The sequence below is a fragment of the Dryobates pubescens genome, chromosome 23 (assembly GCF_014839835.1).
Source record: "Dryobates pubescens isolate bDryPub1 chromosome 23, bDryPub1.pri, whole genome shotgun sequence".
In the NCBI taxonomy this organism is placed as follows: Eukaryota; Metazoa; Chordata; class Aves; order Piciformes; family Picidae; genus Dryobates; species Dryobates pubescens.
The window spans coordinates 16983308-17005331 of NC_071634.1; the positions used below are offsets into that span (position 1 = coordinate 16983308).

At 40.1% G+C, this 22024-nt stretch overlaps 1 protein-coding gene across 1 annotated transcript in view; it reads left to right on the forward strand.

Moving 5' to 3' along the window:
• Positions 1-21811, forward strand: part of ADGRA3 (adhesion G protein-coupled receptor A3) — a 44818-nt gene extending 23007 nt beyond the window's left edge. Inside the window, exons 9-19 of the mRNA XM_009904922.2 lie at positions 5257-5458; positions 6311-6460; positions 9135-9296; positions 9574-9777; positions 10857-11070; positions 11778-11986; positions 16498-16622; positions 17163-17286; positions 18457-18602; positions 19985-20080; positions 20253-21811. Coding sequence (XP_009903224.2) covers positions 5257-5458; positions 6311-6460; positions 9135-9296; positions 9574-9777; positions 10857-11070; positions 11778-11986; positions 16498-16622; positions 17163-17286; positions 18457-18602; positions 19985-20080; positions 20253-21495 — 2875 coding nt within the window. The 3' untranslated portion in view covers positions 21496-21811. The remainder of the gene's footprint in view (positions 1-5256; positions 5459-6310; positions 6461-9134; positions 9297-9573; positions 9778-10856; positions 11071-11777; positions 11987-16497; positions 16623-17162; positions 17287-18456; positions 18603-19984; positions 20081-20252) is intronic.
• The last annotated feature ends 213 nt before the right edge of the window (positions 21812-22024 follow it).

The window sequence follows — 22024 nt, forward strand, 5'->3', positions numbered from 1 at the left end:
GGAACATATAATTGAAATTATTAGGATGCAGCACAACTTCATGGATGACCTGTGAGCTAGCTGGACCACATGTTGCCAGAAGTTTTTCCACAGATTATCGTTCTGTTTTTAAACCTTCCTACTCCCATCTGACAAAAATCACTAGATAAGAAACATGTAATGCAGGGTTTGGGGGGGTTTTGCCTGTGTGAGTGTTAGAATAAATAATATGAATGATGCTTCCTTCTAATGGCTGTTGGGAATGTAGTGGTAGCTGTAATATTCCATTGTGTTGGGTATTGCAGAGTATTTTATCTTTTGTTCTTACCTCTTCACCTGTTTTCCCTTTTCTGATCTTTCTGCTGCTGGGCACTCTTACAACACGTTACTCCTGGAGGTGCCAGCTGTAACAGATAGCTTCTGTATAGATTCTCTGTATGTAAGGTAATTCCCTTTATAACTACTCTATGTTGTACCTCCCTGCAGTAGCTCCTACTGAGAATTAGTGTATGTCATGGCACATGTTTCACTGCTGTTTGCAGAGTTTCTTCATGTTGTAATAACTGCTTTTACCCACTCATTTATTTTCCATTCTCTTATGCTGCTTGGCTCTGTTGATCTTCCGCTTGATCTTTTGTTTACACTTATGAACTTCTCTTCCTTTCCCTGTGTCAGAGTTCTTTATACAGTTGTTGTCTTTCTGTACAGATAGTCTAAGACCATAAGTTTTTCTTTAAGAAGATAAAAGGTAAAGCATGTTGCTGGGATTTGGTTTCTAGGGGGAGAGAGCACAAGCTTTTAAGTGCAGAAGGCCGCCTGCAGTCATATCAAAAATTCAGATTTAGTCCTAGCTGAGACCGTTTGCTATGGATTCATCTTTATGGTCATCTGGAGAAGGGGAGGCTAAGGGCAGACCCCATCACTCTCTACAACTACATGAAGGGAGGCTGGAGCAAGGAGGGGGCAGTCTCTTCTCTCTGGTGTCAAGTGACAGGACTAGAGGAAATGGTTTCAAGCTGCACCAGCAGAGGTTTAGGCTGAGTATTAGGAAATAATTCTTCACTGAAATGGTTCTCAAACACTGGAATGGTCTGCCCAGGGCAGTAGTGGAGTCACCATCTCTAGGGGTGTTCAAGCAGTGTGTTGGTCTGCTGCTCAGGGACATGGTTTAGTGTTCACCCTTCAGTACTGGGTTGAGGGCTGGACTGAATGTTCTTTGAGGTCCCTTCCAACTGGATGTATTCTGTGAGGCATAGCTGGTGTCTGAGTATGGGGAACTATTAGCTAGGGGTGTAGGTGTCAAGATCTCTTGCTGCACAAAGGCAATTTGGAGCTTTCACATTGTAAGGAATTATTTATATAAAGAAGGCTTGTGCATATCCTGCTTTTACACTGTGGTGGTTTCAGCTGCAGGAATGAGCAGTACATTAGAAAATGAGAACTTCCTGCTTAAGATAAAAGGTGAAGAAAGTCAAACAGATGCATGCTGTATTCATCAAAGAACACATCTATTTAAATCACTTATGCATTTTTTTAATGATACAAGTGTGAATCGTTCTTCTTTGATTTGCCATTAGAGGTGAAAACAGATGGTAAAGGCTTATTTCAAAGTGTTTTCCATTAAATTAACCTGTGCTGTTCAGTGACTGTTCAGTGTAATAGGATTTACCCCCTCTGGAATTCAGCAGAAAGAAATAAGATTTCAGGAAATGTTCAGCTTATCAAAAAGTTCACTGTGTCTGGGTTTACTATAACAGACTTCCATTTGTAGTTTAGGTGGAGTAATAATAAAGAGTAATTTTTCACCTTTGAGACCATATGGAAATAAGGCTTTGACTAGTGAGAAAATGGTTCTGAGCAGATGGCTGTAAATGATCCTAGGTGAATTTGAGTTTATAGTTTTTTAGTTGGAACTGGTTAGTCATTTTAGTTTGGAAGCAGTTTCGAAACTGGCATCTCGATTTTATCCCTTCAGAGATGGGATAGCAAAAGGTAGTGAGAGTGGATGTCTGTCTTCAGTGTCTTTGGCTCAGGAATAGTAGTTTAGCATGAGGTCATAAAGAGGAGGCAAAAAGTGGCCTCATCATGGAATCTATCCTTTTAACAAAATACACACTCCTGTAAGTCTTATCCAGATAATATCCCTGATGAAATGGAAAATACAGTTTGCATTTGAAAAGGCAGCCTGACGCTTCTGCTTCAGCAGATCCTTTAACTGGTTAGAATCATTTTATGCTGGTAGCCCATTAAATTCTTTCTTAAATGTAAGAATTATCCTTGTGAAAACTGGTACTCCTTGGGTGTAATTAATCTTAAAACTGTAATTGTCATGCTGACTTCAGAGAATTACCAAGATATAATAAGAAAAAATATTAGACTACCTGTAATCTAATGAAACTATGATACAAAAACTCATTGCAGCTGAAAAGTTCTTGTTGGTTTAAAGAAATGAATGCTTTCAAAACAGAATTAATATGCATGAAGGAAAGGATTCTTTTATAATCTCATGGTCTGTCTTTTTTTTTTTCCCCTGAAATGAAATTACAGTACTTAAATATAAATGAACCATCTTTTCCTCCACAGCTGTCTACTCTTATGTATATGTGATAAATTTTGAGCACCTAATTATAAACAGTGATGAAATAAGAGTGTTAATAGAGTCCAAATTTCTGCTCACAGTTGGAAAAACTGAGAAAGATCCAATCTTAGGCTGACAAGAAGTTGAAAATGCAGCTAAACTTGTGTAGCCTTTGTCTGCATGATGAGAATTTCATGTCATTAGTCACCTTTTGGGCCTGCTGGAGGGATGTCCTCTCTGGCATCATGGACAGTGGAAAGTGCCTCGTGAGCTCATCTCATACAGGTATTGGGAGGAAACAGTTCCTGGCTGAGAATGGTCTGGGTTGACATTCACTTCATAAAACCAAGGACTAAGGGAAGTGTAGTTACAGCTGCAATCAGTTCCTGTGTCTCACTTGCCACTGGGCTGCAAAGAAAGCTGTACTTGCACAAGGGCTATTGTGAACAGGAGAGGAAAGAGTCCCTGATCCCCATGAAGTGCTTCTTTCAGTGACACTGCACATTTGTGTTGGCTTTGTGTATGTGAAGTTATGGCAGAAAGCTGTTGGGTTTACGTTGTCTGCCTTTTAGGTCTGGTTTAGTGGAAACCTTCTGAATAGTATATTAATAAAAGGTTTCTGTAGATCTCTAAATTTGTTACAAAGGTAGTACAGACTTTATGACTGTCTGGCACTGCTGGTGTTCTTTTGAGTAGATTATGGTAGAAGATACTAAAATGCTGTGTAGGAAGGTGAGTGAAAACTAAATGCATTAGGAATAAAGGGACAGTAACAGAAGGGAAAGCAGTGGATAAAATACAGGGGAAGTAAATAGGGAGACAAGGTACATAATCTTGTGATAATCTAATATCCTTTCAAGTAGTGTTAAACACTGAAACTCTCACTTTTCATTTGACAGCTACAGACATTCCAGAAGATCTATATAGCTTAGAAATTCTACCTGCTTAAAATATATATTAATTGAAGGTCTCCTGAAAAACTTGGTTTTCCCTTGAGCCCTGATGTTTTGCTCTGCTTTTTCTGTTTCTAATTTGTTAGCACTAGGTGTGAAGAGTGAGGGAAAGAATGGCACATGCTATTTTTCAGTGAAAATATTTGTCTTGGAGGTTGTGTCATGCAACATCTGTCGGGACCACAGAATTTAAATTGTCCTGTAAGGTGATACCTGCAGTCAAAATTGAGCCAAACACATTTTAACGTAAAATGCTTTGGAAAAAATCAACTTCTGGCAAACCCTCTGTCAAGACAGAGACAGAGACCCCTTTCAAAGGGGCATCTTTGATGTGGAAACTTAAAATAAAAAATTCTGTGTAGGTGGAATTGGTTTGGAACCAACATTTTGGCACTCCACTGTCAGTGTTTCTGGAAACCTGACTGCATTCTGGAAGCTGAGGTTTGAGTGTCTTATGCAAGGTATTTGTGGGCCTGCATGTCTTCTAGCAGCTGTGCCAACTGATTTATTAGTTGTCCTCATCTGCGTGTTTTCTTTATGGCTTCATTGCAGAAGGCTTCTTATGTACCCACAAGAAGTGGGAGCACAGCAGTAGCTCATCTCTGTGCTCTGATTGGACTTTGATTTGCCCATACAGAAATTTCCAGGGCTTAGATCAGTTTTACATGTACAGTATCCCCTTCCTCCCTACCCAGCAGCTCCATAGGGTACGCTGCCCGTGATCAGAACTGACCTGACATGATCCAAAGTGGCGTTTTTGTTAGCTTGCTAGAATGAGTGTAGTGTTGCACTGAGGTCATACTGGGACTGCAGCAATTCACAAAGGCTGTTGTCATTTCTAGGAGCAGGGGCAGGCAGAGTGGTTGACAGTCCTTGTCCCTGTCCCCTCTTCTCAGCCTTGCAGCTTAATGCAGGCGTGGTTTCCTTCTATTCTTTGTTACATGGAGTTAGTTCCGATCTCGTGAATGACCAGAGTGTGCTAAAGGTGTATTGCAATTTCTTTGCCTCTGTGTATTTATTCTTTACCTCACTTTTATCTGTATATATGTTTATACAGATAAAATATGCAGTAAAGTTAGGAGAAAGTTGAGGGAATATCAGAAGCTTTCTTAAGAAGTTCTTGCTTCCACATGTCCCAAGTACAAGGAATTCTTTAGTACTTTGAGAAATTATGAACACTTTCTTTTCCCCATTATTTTGTTTGCTATTGTGTTTGGTTGCAAAATTGGTCAAACTGTCCCTCCTGCTACTGTTTCCTAGTTACTGCAGTCCTGTGTTCGTATCTGCAGTTTAGCTTTGATATGAATGCAGTGATTTTAACATTAGGTTGATGCATGTGAACAGGACAAATAGAAAGCTGGCAGGACTTGCTGCTATGCCTTTAAATGCTTTTATAGTGTTAACAGGAGTCTCTTTTTTGTTGTCATCAGGTAAGCAAGATTTTTAATAAAAAATTGTAAACTGATTTTAGTGGTTTTTATGAGCACCTTATTCTCCCCACCTGCAACCTCATGGGGGAAAAAAACCAGAAGCATGCTAGCTGTAGAACTCATTTTGTTAATAGTACACAAATATGAACAGCTTGAAAATACTGAAGGCAAGCCAAGGTGGCCCTTTAAATAGTTTAGAGCTGCTTAGTTTTGAGTGTCTCTTTATTTCGTGTTGTAGTGCTTAATCCTTTTATTTACTTGTCATGTAAATTTGTCTCTTTTTTGTTTTTTTTTCTTTTGGCTTTTGACTCCCCAGGTGGCCTAGAACATTGGCAGGCATCACAGCATACCTGCTGTGTACACGTTACTCTGCTGGCAGTGGGATATATCCTGGCAACTCACAAGATGAGAGAAGAGCCTGGCGCAGATGTGACAGGGGAGGGTACTGGGCGGAAGAGGACTACTCCAGGTGCCAGTATGCAAATGATGTGACTCGAGTTCTTTATATGTTCAATCAGGTAATCTCTGCATTTTTGCAAAAGCAGATTCTTTAATGGAAAGAAAAACTCAAAAGTCTGTTTCTCCATCTATTTTTTTTTAATTGCAAATGCTGGTGGTCTAGGTGAATCGTGATGTACATGAGCCTCGGTACAACACTAGAACTTAGGCATTTGTGTTAAGAGTTTGGTTGATTTTGATCTTTAAATGCTCCTCAGACTGAAAGGGCGAGGAAAGTTGAGAATGGTACTTGCTGTGATTGTTTTTTGTTAACTGGATACCCTGTCCTGCCCATGTGCTGTGAAGAAAGAAGGCAGGCTGAAGCTGGAATGGAAAACAGCTCTTTTCATTATGAGAGTGAGCAGTCAGACTCTGCTCTGCCTCTGTTGCTGTGAACATGGACTCAGTGTGGCTGATGAAAGTAGTGAGAATTAACTAGGCTTCTCTAATCTGGTAGTACTCTTCAGGATACAAAAGAGTATTCCACATTTTAAATGTATCTATTACACATTTTGTTTTGAGTTCCAGCCTTCTTTTGAGGCTTACCTAGTTAATGCACAGTTCCCCAAACCGTTCTGCAGTGATGTACCCAACCCTGTATGTATAGACAGTATACTGTCTTGGTGTGACGCTTCTTCCCATCTAGGACAACAAGACAGCACCTTGGTGTCTGGCTGCAGGTGAAAATGCAGCTTCTCTGGCTTGTAGAAAATGTTTTTGCTAACACATAAGGTGGTAGTAAACCACTGTGTTCCATGTGGGGATTGCTATCCTCTTAGGGAAAATGCTTTTGCTGTTAATTGCTGAAGTGTTTCCTCTCTCCTGTACTTAGTCTCTCTTCCTCAGAACACTTGTGTTTCTTCTCTGTGTAGATGCCGCTCAACCTTACTAATGCAGTGGCAACAGCAAGACAGCTCTTGGCTTACACTGTTGAAGCAGCAAATTTTTCTGATAAGATGGATGTTATTTTCGTGGCTGAAATGATAGAGAAATTTGGAAGATTTGCTGAAAAATACAAAGAGGTAACTGGATAATTTGCCATGATTTGAAATGTAATCCAAGTGTTTGTCCTTAAGTATTCTGAGCAGTGAAACCTTCTCAACGTTAGATGCAGCCCTGAGCTAGTGGATTATCAGATTCTATTCCGTGTTTTTGTTTGTTTAGTAGGTCCCTGAAGTTGCTGACCCATGGTCACAGACTTTGCATTCGCGCTGAGATGATCCAGCATTCACTGGAGCTGTAATGTGAGTAACACCTCTGCTCAGCACTGGAGCAGGGAGATAGGTACAGTAAGTCTTTTTTTATTTAATATGGAGTGGGTCACACAGGTTTTCATTGGTATGTTCTTACCTGAAAAGACAAATAATGAAAGCCTCAGAGATCCTCTCAATAATGAATAAAACAAGACTTACCTTCTCCCCTCCCACCATGTTAGGCTGTCTTTATTCAATGTTGAGCTGTATCTCTAAGGTTTTCAGTATTCCTCTATCTTGCAGGATGTAAGACAAGACATTAAAACAAAATCTTAGAGAACGCTCATTGCTGGGGAGAAAAATGTGAGCAGTTGAATAGTCCCACCAGTGGGTAGGAACTCTCTGTTTCACTGCTGAACAGAGGTTATATTGATCTCACTGTACAGTGCATGTTGGGAAGTTGGAGACCACAATGCCTCAATTTTAAACTTGGCCAAAAAAAAAAAAATAAAATAAAAAAGAAGCCAAATTTCCCCATCCACCCTCAGCAAACCATAAATGCTGGTTGTAAATTCTTTGCAGAACTCCTTGGAGAATTTTCAGGCTAAATCTTCTTTTTACAACCATAGCTTGGATTTTTTTGTGTGTGTGTATTTTGGAAATACACAGGCAGTCCATTAAATGAGTGGTTTTATAGCCAGCTGAAAACAGAAACATGTTTTAGATTGCTGCATAATTTGTTATATTTCAAGGATATTATTTTCTCAGCTGTGATTTATTTTCTGTAGAGTGACAGATTCTGGCCTTACTTTGCCATGTTTGAAGGTAGTAGATGATATGAAAAAAATCTAAGTGTGATGCATAGATAGTTTTGATCTTAGTGTGTCTTACTCTATCTTAAATCTTCTTGATAGGAAGCTAACCTTTGATTTGCCAGTATATTCAAGGAACATGTCTGCAGGTGTATCTAATAATTTCTAGTAGCTGTTAATAAGACTTCGTTATTTCTTGTTATGGTATTACTCTAAACCTTTTCTTGACACTGTATTCTCTTATTGTCAGTTCTGTGTTTTGTTACAGTGGCTATTCTGAAAGGTAAACACTATGCATTACAAAAAGCTTCATTTAATAGCTTTTTCATGTCAGAAGAAAGAAATTGAAGCCAAATGTTCAGAAAGTTCTTCTCTGAGTCTTTTAAGTTACAATGCAGTTGGTAGAACTTTGATAAGCAGAGGACAAGATAATGTATAGTATTTTTTAAGTGTGAAACAACTTCAGTCCAGTGACATCAAGATCTTAATAATGTTAATTTATTGTGAAATTGTCAGTTGGTTTGTTGTACCTGTTACCAGTTTTCAAGTAGTAGCAGGTCATAATAAGGGCCTTCAATTAACTGAACTTTGATTTATTCTTGAGATTTTAATGGAAAGGGCTGCAGCCTGCACATGGTACTTGAGGGTCTGTGTTAGCTGTGGGAATGTTTACTGACTGGGGCATCCGTCCTCTTAAGAGACAGTTCTTAAAACACTAAATGCTTTATTCCAGTTCTTCCCTTTATTTTTAAAGATGGAAAAAAAAGAACCAAGTACTGTGTTCTCTCCTTACTAGTAATATTCTGCAAAGAAATTGGGAAGCCTGGGTGGTAAAGGACATGTCTTCTCCACTTTGTCTCTCTCTACACAGAAAATTCCGGTCACTAAATTTAGGCACCAAATTGCCTTTTAGCCAATTCAACTACAAAAAAACGTGCAACTTCACTTCTGGGCCAGTAGTGCTGCTGCTTCAATGTTGTGGATATCTGGTGTAGGTCAATGTTGTTAATGTAGATGCTCAGTAATTTTGGCAGAGTTCTGGCCTAAATAAGGAATCCCCTGTATAGTTTGTTGTGTGGAATGCAAGGTGGAGAGTGTGAGCAAGAACTTAAAATGGTGTAAATGTTGGTTTGAAAGCAGCTCTGGTACCTGTGGGTATTTGCTGTCCTTTCTCATGTATAACCTGCAGCTTAAAACAGTTGATGCAGAATTGAAAGCAAGCAAAGCATCAAAGAAAAGGCAGACATAGCAAAAAGAAGAGAAGCAGGAGGACTCTGCTAATTTTTGCTTCTATTACTATTTCCTTCTTATCCACTCTCATACTGTAGTATTGTTGATTTATAGCTTATTTTAAATCTGAAGTTGATTATAAGTAGTCCTTTTAAACGATTAGTGCAGTGGAATGTGGAGTATTACACACTGCTGTACAGAAATACCTCTATTTCTTGTGGGTTTGTTTTCCAAGTACAATGTAAACAGATAAAGTATAATGGCTTGACAGCTTTCTTGGATGGAGGTAAACGTCTGAGTCAAAGTATTTCAGTATCTCAACGTGACAAGTGGTGATTGAAATAGGAACAACCAATTCCCTCTTGCTTTTTGTGCTGGCAAGGCTCTTTGCATTTTCTGATAATCCTACTTGATGAAGGCTTTCAAAGATATAAAATGTCTTATTTTTTCTCCCCCGTTAGCTTGGTGACGTGATGGTGGATATAGCAAGTAACATTATGTTGGCTGATGAACGTGTTCTGTGGATGGCACAAAGGGAAGCCAAGGCCTGCACTAGAATTGTACAGTGCCTACAGAAAATTGCCATGTATCGGCTCGCAAATGGAGCTCAAGTTTATTCTACTGTAAGTATAAATTTGTTTATTTAGAAGACATTTTGCTGGCTCTTGAGTTTCAATAGCTTTTTATTTTTCCTAATAGATGTTGGCATTATCTGAAATGCCTACTATTTCTGTAGGGAGAAGAGAAATACTCTGAACAGATTTATCCCTGCCAGATATACAAACAGTTTTCTGGGTGTTTTTTCCTGCTTTGGCAGGGAATCCCTGTAAGGTTATTTATTATTCTTCCTGTAGAGTGTAAAATTATTTAATGTTGATAATTTTGTTGTTCTTGTCACAGTATTCTCCAAATATTGCTCTTGAGGCGTACGTGATAAAGGTTGCTGGTTTCACTGGGATGACCTGCACCGTGTTTCAGAAGGTGGCTGCAGCAGACCGGACAGGACTCAGTGATTATGGGAGAAGAGATCCAGATGGAAATCTAGATAAACAACTAAGCTTTAAGTGCAACGTTTCAAATACGCTGTCGAGTCTGGCATTAAAGGTTGGATACTTGTTGTTTCCCTACTGACTTGATAATAATACCTTAAATAGGAAACATTTTGAAAGCAGGCTTATATTATTAACATTAAAGTAGCATTTTAATGTGATCCAGAATGGCTGTGACAAAAGATAATTAAAAGTGGCAAATAGTAATAGAGTTTGATTGTAGAATGATTTTTAATGGACACAATTGTTAATGAGTAGGTGTGGTTTCCTGTATTAAAATATCTTCACTTGAAAGATGCTTTCAGACCTTTTCATAGGTATGGAAATTGAAATGCTCCCTAGTTCATATTATTTGGCTTTATTTTGCTGTGTTTTCACCTTCATTACATAATAAATTGGTTATTAGCAGTCTCCTTAAATACCTGAAATGTTCTGCTCAAAGTGGTACTGCAAGGAGTGGAAAAATGGACCTGAACAGTTAATGTTGAGTGTGGATATCCACAGACACACATAGCTATATATACACACAGATATGTGGGTTTGTACAGAAAGGAAAAACTTCCTCCTATTCTGTAAAAGTATTTTGTAAGTTAAGTTCCCCAACACCAGTTTAATTTTATTACTTAATAGCCTTGAATGCCAAAGCAGGGTTTATATTTGAAATTATATTTGTGTCATTCTATGAAGTTGCATGCAGGCTTCCTTACCCAAGTAGAATTTATATACAAGTTACAAAAAACCTGGTTGCATGCAGCATTTAATTTCAAGTGGTGTGAACGCACAACTGCAGCGTTTCTTTGACTGCTTGTCTTGCTTCCTGCTTCTGGTTGCCAACAGTCTAATCTGGAAAACTCTTCTAACAGTTTATTGGTACCAACTTCAACCTTGCTCCCTGTGACAAGTCAAGTAATTATAGAATGAGAACTTTTAGCACTTAAAAAAAACCAAAAAAAACCAGACAGACTTTAGTAACCTGATTCAACTATCAACTTAGAAACATTGTCAAGCAGGTTTGCCACAATATGTAGTCTGCTAAATGCATTAATCTCTGACACTGTTCAGCTGAAGGAGTTGCTAATTTGATCTCTAATTTCATCTTCCCTTTAAAACTTAAAAAAATCTACTTATTTCTAGAACACAATTATAGAGGCTTCTATCCAGTTGCCAGCAACCCTTTTCACCCAAAAGCAAAAGAGAGAAATCAGACCAGCAGATGAATCTGTCTACAAACTTCAGCTTATTGCATTTCGCAATGGAAAGCTTTTTCCAGCCACAGGAAATTCCACACATCTGGCTGATGATGGCAAGCGTCGTACAGTTGTGACACCAGTTATTCTGGCTAAGATAGGTTGGTCTTTTATTGTTACTTTTTAAGATGTTTGAGAAACATTTTTGACTTATTTGTTTCAACTAGTGTATCCCTAATTGCGGTAGGTATAACTGCCTCCCTCCCAAAAAAAAAGCACAAAGGGCTGAGGCTTGCTAGAAGCTGATGAAGATCAGCTTGAGCCTGCAGACATTAGCTGGTGCCTCCAGGCCCGAAGTTCTTTTTGTTGCTTGGAGGACCTGGCCCTCCACTAATGAAGAAATTGACCAGCAGTACGCAACTGGGACAGGGTATAAATGAAGGCCTGCTAAGGAGGGTTGGGGCTCTTTACACAGCAAGCAGCTGGGCAGTCAGATCATCTCCTCTTAGACAAGGACCTCATCTAAGGAGTCCCCTGTGGAGTGTCTTTTCCTCCCCCTCCCTTGGTGAGTGTATATATATTTTGGGTACCCGTGGGGAGACTTTCCTTTTCTGAGTGAGTGCCCATTTGGGTTCATGTCTCCCTAGACAGTTTAAGTGGTTGTGCAGCAGGATATTCCCAAGTGCCATCCGAGTCTGCAATTTGATTGTGTCAGAAGGAGAGCAGATTAATTGCAATAAATCCCCAGCTTTCAGGCGGCTGCCGCTGTCTGTTTTGTGAGTGCCTCCATGACAGTAATAAAAAGGTTTTAGCACCTCTGTGTTACACGTTGAGAAACTGATGTTCAAACACCTTTCTTTTGTAACAGATGGTTTAAACCTAGCCAGTCACCACGTCCCCATCAATGTGACACTGCGGCGCATTGCGCACGGAGCAGATGCTGTGGCAGCTCAGTGGGACTTTGATCTCCTGAACGGACAGGGGGGATGGAAGTCTGATGGCTGTCGCATTCTGCTCTCCGATGAAAATATTACCACCATTCAGTGCTACTCCCTCAGCAACTATGCTGTTTTAATGGTATGACACTTTAAATTGTATCTCTTTCTGGAACTTTAAAATATTCAAAATACAGTTCTAGGTTTGGGGTTTTTTCAGACATTACAGAAAATGAGCGCTCCCACATTGCACTCGACCTAAAATTAGAGGTAAAAAGTCCTCCACTTCTTGCCTGTGTCAATATAAAGGCTGATTTAAGCTGAGGTTTAAGTGGAAATCTGTCCTGCTGAACATACTAGGCACACAAGAATTTTCATATGAAAAGTACCATATTATTGGAAGCCATTTCAATGACCTACTTAATCAAGTAGACCTTTGTGAAGTTGAGTCTGATAATGATAGCTTAAAATGAGGGTAACAGTTGGGGAAAAAAACTATCTGCTCTGTTGGATTATACTTCTTAGCTGTGTCTGACAGAAGTGTTTTCCTAGGTGTTTTGGTTTTTTAATGTGATTCATAACCAGAGATAGCTATGTCTTTGCAAGCTGGCTCTTCAGTCACCAGTATGTAGGTCTGCTACCAGAAGGCATCAGTTAAAAAGCTAAAAATAAACCCACCAACCAAATCAGAACATGTAATATCCAAAACATTTTTTAATTCTAGCTTAAGTAGTATCTGTATTCCAGTCTTAGCATATTGACATTAATAAATGGTCAACCAGTTCTAAATTGTAGTCATAGTTGGAGTAGGGAGCTCACCACCACCTTCTAGTGCTCTACAGGTATAAAGTAGGATTTCTTCTTTGTCTGTTCCCAGAGCTCTTCAGAATCTGGCCTGGGCACCTTCCTGCCTTATAGGTGGTGGCTGCTGCGACTCCCATTTTCAAAAATCTTCCTAGAGAACTGAATATCAGTAAACCAAACACAAATAAGATTTACATGCCAAGCTTTTTAAATGAGCTCAAAGACAGCAACTTTTCACTTTACCTCTGAAAGGAGTTTTAAATTACTTCAGACTGTTATAATCCTATAGTTCCCTTCTTTGATATTTTCAAAATGCAAAATCCTTTCTGAAAACATAACAGCTTCTTCAAAAATGGCATTAAGCTTCATTTGTATGTATAGTATGCATATAAGAGGAGAGAGTATGCTCTAAACTGGTCACATTTCTGCCATCTGGAGGAAGAAGAATGAAGAGCATATTCAGTCTGCTGCTGTAAATGATTATTTCTAAATTAATAAATGGTAAGACTATGTCAATATCTGACTGTGAGTTACATAGAGAACTATTCACAATCAGAGACCAAAAAGCTAGAGCAAAGGGCAGCTTTCTGCCATTCTGTGCTTGCTCAAAACTGGTATTCCTTAAATGCTTGGCTGCTTCCCAGAAATGTTAGGCTGGAGAGGAGAGGTTAGGTGAAGGAGGACAGAGTAATACTAACCTGTTAGCTCATTCACTGCAAAAAGCTCGGTATGTGTCAGTAGCCTATCTATGTATAAATGAAAAAAGCCATACAGCCTGTTCCATTTGTAAAGTCTGAGTGTTGTGGAAGTCTGGCTTCTGGTCCCAGGCTCACAGGAAATTCTTTTGTGTGCGATTTGAGAAGCTTGGCTTTTAATTCAGCAGTTGTCATTAACCTCAAATACATGAACAGTAGTGGCAGGAGGGACCTGAATGCAATAGTGCATCATCCTGGCTGGATTGCAAATAACTTCACCAGAGTTATTTCCCTCCGTTTTTTATTCAGCTTTATTTTAGTACACATGTGTGTAGAAGAAAGCAGGTTGTATTGTACTGACTTGTCTTTGTGTGTTTCAGATACAATGTGAAGTTCTCTCTGAGAAAGAAACCCCTGAGTGCCTTGTTTTAGGAAGACACAGTTATAAAACTTAGCTTTTATTTGGAAATCATTTTAAGCACTGTTCAATAATAGAAAACAACCAGGAAGCTCAACTGAAGTCTCATTATTACAAACATACCGAAAAGGGCAATTACCAGAAACTGTTGTTGAGAAGCAAAGTTCTGCTAGTTGGCTATAAACACCCCAATGTTCTGTCTTAATGTCACTGTTACTTTAATCTGACAGTCTTTTGTATAAATTATTGTTTAGAACTAGTTCAGCTCAGAAATAACATTATTGGCTCACCTCACTCCTTTTATTAAGTCTATTAAAAATATCAGTGTAATAATAGCCACTAAATCAATGGAATTCTTATCTATCAGATGGAGGCCTTTGCATATAGAGCTTGCTCAGATGTCTTAGGAGATTATTGTAAATACCATGATTTTTGTAGCTGCTCTTCTCTAAGTTCACACCAATACATGCATGACATCTTGTTAGCTGTCACCACTCTAGAAGCAGCGAAAGGAATTCCTCTACAGTTTCTGTTCTCTGATACTCACTGGCTATGTGTGACAACACATTCACTCAAGCTTGTAACAGCAGTGAGTTCCTAGGGATCTCCAGCTGGATATCAACAAGACCATGGGTAGTGTTGAAATCAGATGACACTGGCTGCCTGAGGCATAGTATCTCAGGATCTTTCTCAGAGTGTTTTTTCCAGGTGCCAAGGAAAATGAAATAGATGAATATCTAGCTGCAATGTGATTAAATTAGTTCAGAATGAGCTTGGTGAGTTAGTTAGGAATAACAAATTTATGTTGAGATGAAAGGACAGTTGAGGGAGGAGCGAAGAGACTTCTGAGTCTAATTTAATTGTAAGCCTAAATTCAGAAACTCTTCTCCTGCCCATGAAATTAGATTACCTGTCTTAACCTTACAAACAAATTTCATATCACTGTGAATTTTCTCAAAGCAAACTCCAGCTTCTTCCTAATGTCCTACTGTTCTTTGTGAATGCCGAATTTGTTCTCCTTTCCCTCTGTACACTGTTGAACATTGCCAACTCTAGGAGTTTTAAGAGTGGCTGTTACTCTGAATTCTAGGTGAGAGAATTTTCTGTCTCTTCTGAAAACTTGATTTATTTCTTTTTCCCTACTAACTTTAGTTATAGAAATGTGGTTGGTTGGTTTTACTGGGACTCAAGTGATTTTCTTGGTTCCTGGTTTTGGGGTGGGTTTGTTTGGTTTGTTTTGGGGGGGGGGGGGGGGGTCCCCATCTTCTGTGTTCATTACCTGATGGAAATGGAACCCTGATAAATTGTAACAGCATCCAAATGGAATGATTTCTTCTTGCTGTTCTTAGTAGTGAATGAAAATGTCACTCTTTAGATGTTAATTGAAGTACTGATATGCTTTAACAGCCCAGGATTCCATTTTATGCTTACTTCTTGAATAGTGGGCTCAGAAAACTGAAATGATGCTAAAGAGCTATTGAATACTGTTTGACTTACCAGCTGTCTGTTCTGGTCAAGCAGTCATCCTAGAACCACAGTCTGGTTCTGGCACATCTGGGTGTCATTTGGTCCAATTACTTACTTTAAGTGTGATCAGCTTTAAAGTCGGATGATAATTGGTCCAGCTCATATTCAGTCAAGCTTTGAGTATCTCCAAGGACAGCTATTACACCGTGTCTTTGGGCTGTAGATGACTACTTTCTTCAGAATGTTTTTCCTATATCTAATCAGAATTTTCTGTATTGATGATAATGGCCTTTGCCTCTCATCATTGCATGGCTCATCTCCAAGAAGAGTTTGACTTTGTCTTCCTTATACCATCCCAGTAGGTAGCTCAATATAGTAATGAGGTTTCTCTCATCTTCCTTTTTTCCTGCAAGATGAACAGTCCTTGCTTTTCCAGCCTCAGTCATTGTGTGCTTCAGCCTCCTATTTGTGCCTCTGATTTGTTAGACTTGCTGCATCCACTATGTCAGATTGAAGACAGTTCTACAGAGGTGTTCTCAGAGTGCTGAACAGAAGGGAATAATCAGTTCACCTGCTTGCTGTGGCTTTGCTGATAAAGCAAACTGTGACCTTGGGCTGCAGGCTACAGTGCTGTAAATATTTTTGTCTACCATTGTTCTTAAAGTGTTTTATGGTTATTGCCATTTCAGCCCAGTGCTCAGCCTGTGTTGTTGCATGCATGAGGTTATTCCATCCCAGATGCAGATCTTTTCACATTTTCTTTGCTAACTTTCATGGTGTTTTATCAACCCATTTCTCTGGCTTAATAGCATCCCTCTGAATATCCTCCAATCTATTATTGATCAGTCTCCCCAGTCTATAACATCATCTGCAAACTTGCTGAGGTCACTTTCTGTAATGTTCTTTGGGCTGTTGCAGAAAATAATTGTCATAACTGAAATACATAGCTGTGCTAAATGCTATACATAAGTCTTGTAAGAAGAAAGTGGTGTGCATCTCTAAGCTGCTAACTTGTCTGTACGTTCAAGCATGTACGAAGTGTAAGTGTTCTGTGAGGTGTGTGGTCAGCCAGAATAGCAGGTAACTGTGAAAGGAAGCCAGGAACATCAAATAATAAATGACTGGAGGGTTGAGGCTGTGTCAGAAGGGAAGGGATTTTCCTAGAAGGTTCCTGTTACTTCTTAATTTCTTGTTTCATTTGCCATTCCCCCAACCCCTCCAAAATGAAGAGATAAGGTGGACTAATGATAGTTTTGGTTTTGTTGCCAGGACTTGACAGGAGCTGAATTATATACACAGCCAGCTGATCTTTTGCATCCAGTAATTTATGCCACTGCCATGGTTTTGCTAATGTGCCTGCTGATGATCATAGTCAGTTACATATACCACCACAGGTAGGAATCAGAATTACTAGACTAAAAAAGTTACTTTTGTAGTGCTCAGGACTACTACTTCTTTTCTATTAAAAACACAAGATGCTAATTGCATTTTTTTTTCTCCTGTAAAATTTATTACTGCAAGCTAGCGGTTAAGCAAGTACCCACGTGATCTGTTCTTGAGGATGACAATTTAGCTTTCATAACCATGCCTCTAAGCATCATGAAGCAAAAGGGAAGAATTAAAGAAGAGACCACTCTAAGAATGGTGGCAGAATTTAACAAACTATTCAGCCTTTTACATTGCTGTGGATGAGAAAGCTTGAAGCCTAACATTTTTCAATCAGGCCTCAAATAGTTGTATAAAGCTAGCTAATAGGGAGGCTGTTGTAAGTTTTTGTGATGAAGACCAGAGATTACATTTGATTACAAAGTATGTGGTAGTCAAACAATCATTAACAGTAATTGTGTCTCATTTATCACAAGTATATTTTGTTGGTTTCTGCAAGGCAGTAATGCAGCTGTGTTTTATGTTGTCCAATTTGTTTCTTTTAACAGTGTGATCAGGATCAGTGTAAAAAGCTGGCATATGCTGGTTAACCTGAGCTTTCACATTTTCCTGACATGTGTGATGTTTATTGGAGGCATAACTCAGACCAGGAATGCCAGCATTTGCCAAGCAGTAAGTAAGCAAGCAAAACATGCAAACACTTGAAAAAATTAGTTACCAGTTTCATACTCCTGTGTATGTATTCCCCCTTGCCCCCCACAGAAGCACTCTCTAGACATTATCAGCAGAATGCAATGTCTAGACAAACATTGTTTGTGCTCTTTTTTACCTTAAAAGATTTCTCTTGCATTTTCATCCATGCATGAAAAAAACACTTTAATCCACAGAATCACAGAATTATAGTGGCTGGAATAGACCTCTGAGATCATAACGTCCAGCCTATGACCTAGCACCACCACATTGACCAGACCATGTCACCACATCCTCAAATGCCTCCAGGGACGGGAACTCCACCACCTCCCTGGGCAGTCCATTCCAATGTCTAATTACTTGGGAACTGGAAAAGTTATTTCATAAGTGCAGGAGATTGTATTTTTTTTTTCCCCTCCCCAAAAATGCTATCACAAAACAAGTTGTACTTGTTACTTTTATTCTTGAGACTCACTCAGTATGAAATTGTTGCAGATCACAGAGGACTGCATCCAGGCGGGTTTTGAATATCTCCCAAGAGGGAGACTCCCCAGTCCCCCTGGACAGCCTGTTCCAGTGCTCTGTCACACTGACAATGAAAAATCTTTTCCTCATGTTTACATGAAACATGCTTGGGATGGTTCAGTATTTGAAGTATGACTATTTTATTTTCTCGCAGTAGTTTAACTTGCTGCTGAGTGTTAACTGCATATATTTTTGCCACCTGGTACATAGTTGCCAGAATATCAGTAGCTTGCTGTTCTCTCATTTGTTTAATACAAGACTTAGTGAAGTTTGTTTCTTAAAATACAAAATGTCCTGAAGTGTGTGATTGATAGGTAACCATAACAGTACTGGCCAGCTATGTGTTTCTTCTACTGGAGGCATCTGCAGCTATGTCAGTTCTCCAGGCTCATCGATAGGAAGATGAGTTTGCAGAACTTATTTCACATTTTTGGAAGCTGCACTGACTTGACATTTAGAACAGTCATAATAAAAGAAGAGAAACTTGGTACCTTCCTTCTCCTGAAAGGAGCTTTTGAAAAGTCAGCCTCTGTGCAAGTCATACGTTAGATGATCGGTTTCTTAACTTGGCAGGAAGGAAATGTTTGGAGGTTCATCTTTAGCTTTGTTTTGTTTTTGTTTTTTAAGGTTGGGATAATTCTTCATTATTCCACTCTTGCAACAGTGCTGTGGCTGGGAGTGACATCTCGGAATATTTACAAGCAAGTAACCAAAAAGGCAAAAAGATGTCAAGATCCTGATGAGCCACCTCCTCCACCCAGACCAATGTTGAGGTGAGCCTTAGGTTTGATTCCGCAACTCCTCATTTCCCAGCTTGCCGCACTCTCAGTCTGACCACAAAACGGAACAGGTCACTACTGGTTTTTCTCCAAGTGCCTTTCATAGAAGATTTTCTTTTCAAGTCTGTTAAGTCCCTTCCAGATTTTTCTGTTCCTCAGCATTATGTTAAGGAGGATGAGCTGAAGGACAATGGGTTTTAGCATATTACTGTTGCAGTGCTGTGTTCCAGATTTGTAAATTAAGAAATCAGCAGTATTTCAGCACCACCACTGGGGCTTGGGTATTAGAACTTTAGGTAGCAACACTTCTCACTAAGTTATCATAGAAGCAGGCATGTGGAGAGCTGTGTTATCACACAATTATCAAACCCTGCCCTTTAAATAGTTTAATATGCTTTCCAAAGATTGCAAATAACTTGAAAAATAGCTGTCACTTGTTATCAAATGAAAATAGTGTTATTCGTGAAGCAGTCTTCCTAGAACTTTTGTTTCTGAAATCAGGCAGAGTAATTATCTGTGAAATTCACCCTGTGTGAAATAGTTGTAACAGAAAAAATGAAGATATTTTGTGCATGTAGCTTCCTCAGCCTCTGGGTGTTAATTAGAAACTGTTAAGCTGGAATCTTCCACAAGGTGGCAGAAGTTGATTACCTTTCATTAGTTATAGGCAAATAGTTAGCTTGATCTTTATAAAGTACACAGCCTGCAGCAGCTTGGAGATGCTTATCCGAGTCTCATCAGCTGAAACCTGCAGTACTGTGTCCAAGCATATGTAAACATTGAGTTGATAAATTAGGAGATTTATACTCATTCCACAGAAGTGCTGACATGTTTGTGTCTACGTAGAGCTGAGCTTGAGGCTGATAGTTTTACTGTAGCATTCTACAAAGCCAGAACTCCATGAAAAGTAAGAAGATACAAAAGACCACAGTGGGTGTTGAAACAGCTACTCGGTGTCCTGCTGGAAGACACATGGTTGGTGATGGCCATGGTAGCCTACAATGAGTACAAAAGATTGGCTTTTTCTTCAAACAGTCTGACCTACCTCTATTTTCCTTCAAAGTTTCCTTATTGTCTTCCAGCAACTTACAAGTTCCAGCTGCCAGCTCTTGCTTCTTCCTTCCAACAGTGTATGCCTGCATTCAGTGCCTGTGAGGGAGGTGGCTTACAACAGCAGGAAAAAAATTGCAGTGAGGAAGATTTAGAGAAAAAAGTGGTTATTGTCAGCGTCCAAACCTGATTCACCCTGTTTATATTCTGAAAGAAACGACTTGTTTCTTGAATCCTGGAAAGCTCTGGTTTCCTTCATGCTGACTGAGTAAAATCCATTCTTGTTAAGCAGACACTGATCACCTGGCTTTATTTTTTTCCTTTAGGTTCTACCTTATCGGTGGAGGGATCCCTGTCATAGTTTGTGGAATAACAGCAGCAGCAAACATCCGAAACTATGGTAGCAGACCCAACGCTCCTTAGTAAGTACAGTGCAGCTGAGAGAGAGCTCTGCCCTAGGTTAGCACTGGGCTTGCATTTGCAAGCACTTCTTGTAACTAATTCTGCCTTCTTCCAGAAAAACTTCATTTGGAAGTACTGCTAAACAGTGTCTTCTTACAAGTCACTTATTTTGCTGCTTTGTTTCTTTTCCAGTTGCTGGATGACTTGGGAGCCCAGTTTGGGAGCGTTTTACGGACCAGCCAGCTTCATCATTTTCATAAACTGCATGTATTTCCTCAGCATATTCATACAACTGAAACGTCACCCTGAACGCAAGTATGAGCTTAAGGAACCTGTGGAGGAGCAGCAGCGCCTGGCCACCAGCGAGCATGGGGAGCTGGCTCATCAGGATTCGTTGTCGGTGTCACTGGTTTCCACCTCTGCCTTGGAGAACGAACACAGCTTTCAGGCACAGCTGCTGGGCGTGGGCCTTACTTTGCTTCTGTATGTCGCTCTGTGGATCTTTGGAGCCCTGTCGGTTTCCCTCTATTATCCTCTGGACTTGATCTTCAGCTGCTTCTTCGGGGCAACGTGTTTAAGCCTCAGTGCCTTTCTCATGGTGCACCACTGCATTAACAGGGAAGATGTCAGGCACGCATGGATAACAACCTGCTGCCCCGGCAGGAGCACCTACTCGGTGCAAGTCAACGTTCAGCCCTCCAGCTCCGGGGGGACCAACGGAGAGGCCCCCAAGTGCACCAACAGCAGCGCGGAATCTTCGTGCACCAACAAAAGCGCATCCAGCCTCAAAAACTCTTCTCAAGGTTGCAAACTAACCAACCTGCAAGCGGCAGCAGCTCAGTGCCACCCTACTTCTCTGCCCCTGAACACAGGCCCCCAGCTTGATAACAGTCTCACTGAGCACTCGGTGGACAACGACATCAAAATGCACGTAGCTCCCCTAGAGGTGCAGTTCCGCTCCAACGGCCACCCGAGTCGGCACCATAAGAACAGAAGCAAGGGACACCGTGCCAGCAGGCTCGCGGTGCTGCGGGAGTACGCGTACGATGTTCCCACCAGCGTGGAAGGCAGCGTGCAGAACGGCTTGCCCAAGAGCCGCCAGAGCAACAGCGAAGGGCATTCGAGGAGCCGCAGAGCCTACCTGGCCTACAGGGAGCGCCAGTACAACCAGTCCCAGCAGGACAGCAGCGACGCCTGCAGCACGCTTCCAAAAAGCAGCAGAAATACCGAGAAAACGATAGCTGCCAACAACAAAAAAGAGATTCTAAGGAAACCAATAGCTGTTGAACTGGAAAACCAACAGAAATCCTATGGCTTGAATTTAGCCATTCAGAATGGACCACTTAAAAGCAGTGGACAGGATGGACCCTTGCTTACTGCAGACAGTACTGGTAATATTAGAACTGGGTTATGGAAACACGAAACTACTGTGTAGCGTGGTGGGACGAATCCCTCTGAACTGTGATTACATATTCCCTTAAAGCTAGTAACACTTCTAAAGACTGTTTACAAACTCTAGGTACTTCGTGCAGGGAGGGAGCAAAGATAATCTGCCAAGCAAACGATTTGTATGCATTATTATCTTTGAAAAGCTTGGGATTGTGTGAATTTTCCTTTTTTCTTTTGAAGTGTCGGTCTTGAGGGATGCCAAACCAACCCTACTTTGTACATTTGTATTTTTTACCTGTTATCCTGCAGATGTGTCCACAGCACATTTCAAATTTGTATTTAATTGTATAATAAATAGTATTTTCCCCAGCAGCCCCATGTTGCACTTACTTGGTGGGTTTTAGAACGGTTATTGCACTGAACGTCACTTTGATTTTACTACTTAAATAGCTGAAAGTTGAAGAGTTTGTTACTAAAGAAAATATTTAGTGCCTGAAAAAGACAAAAGCAAATAGCTCCATTAATTGCATAAGGCCTAAAATTTGTTTGAAATGAAGAAGCTATGTTTAGAACAA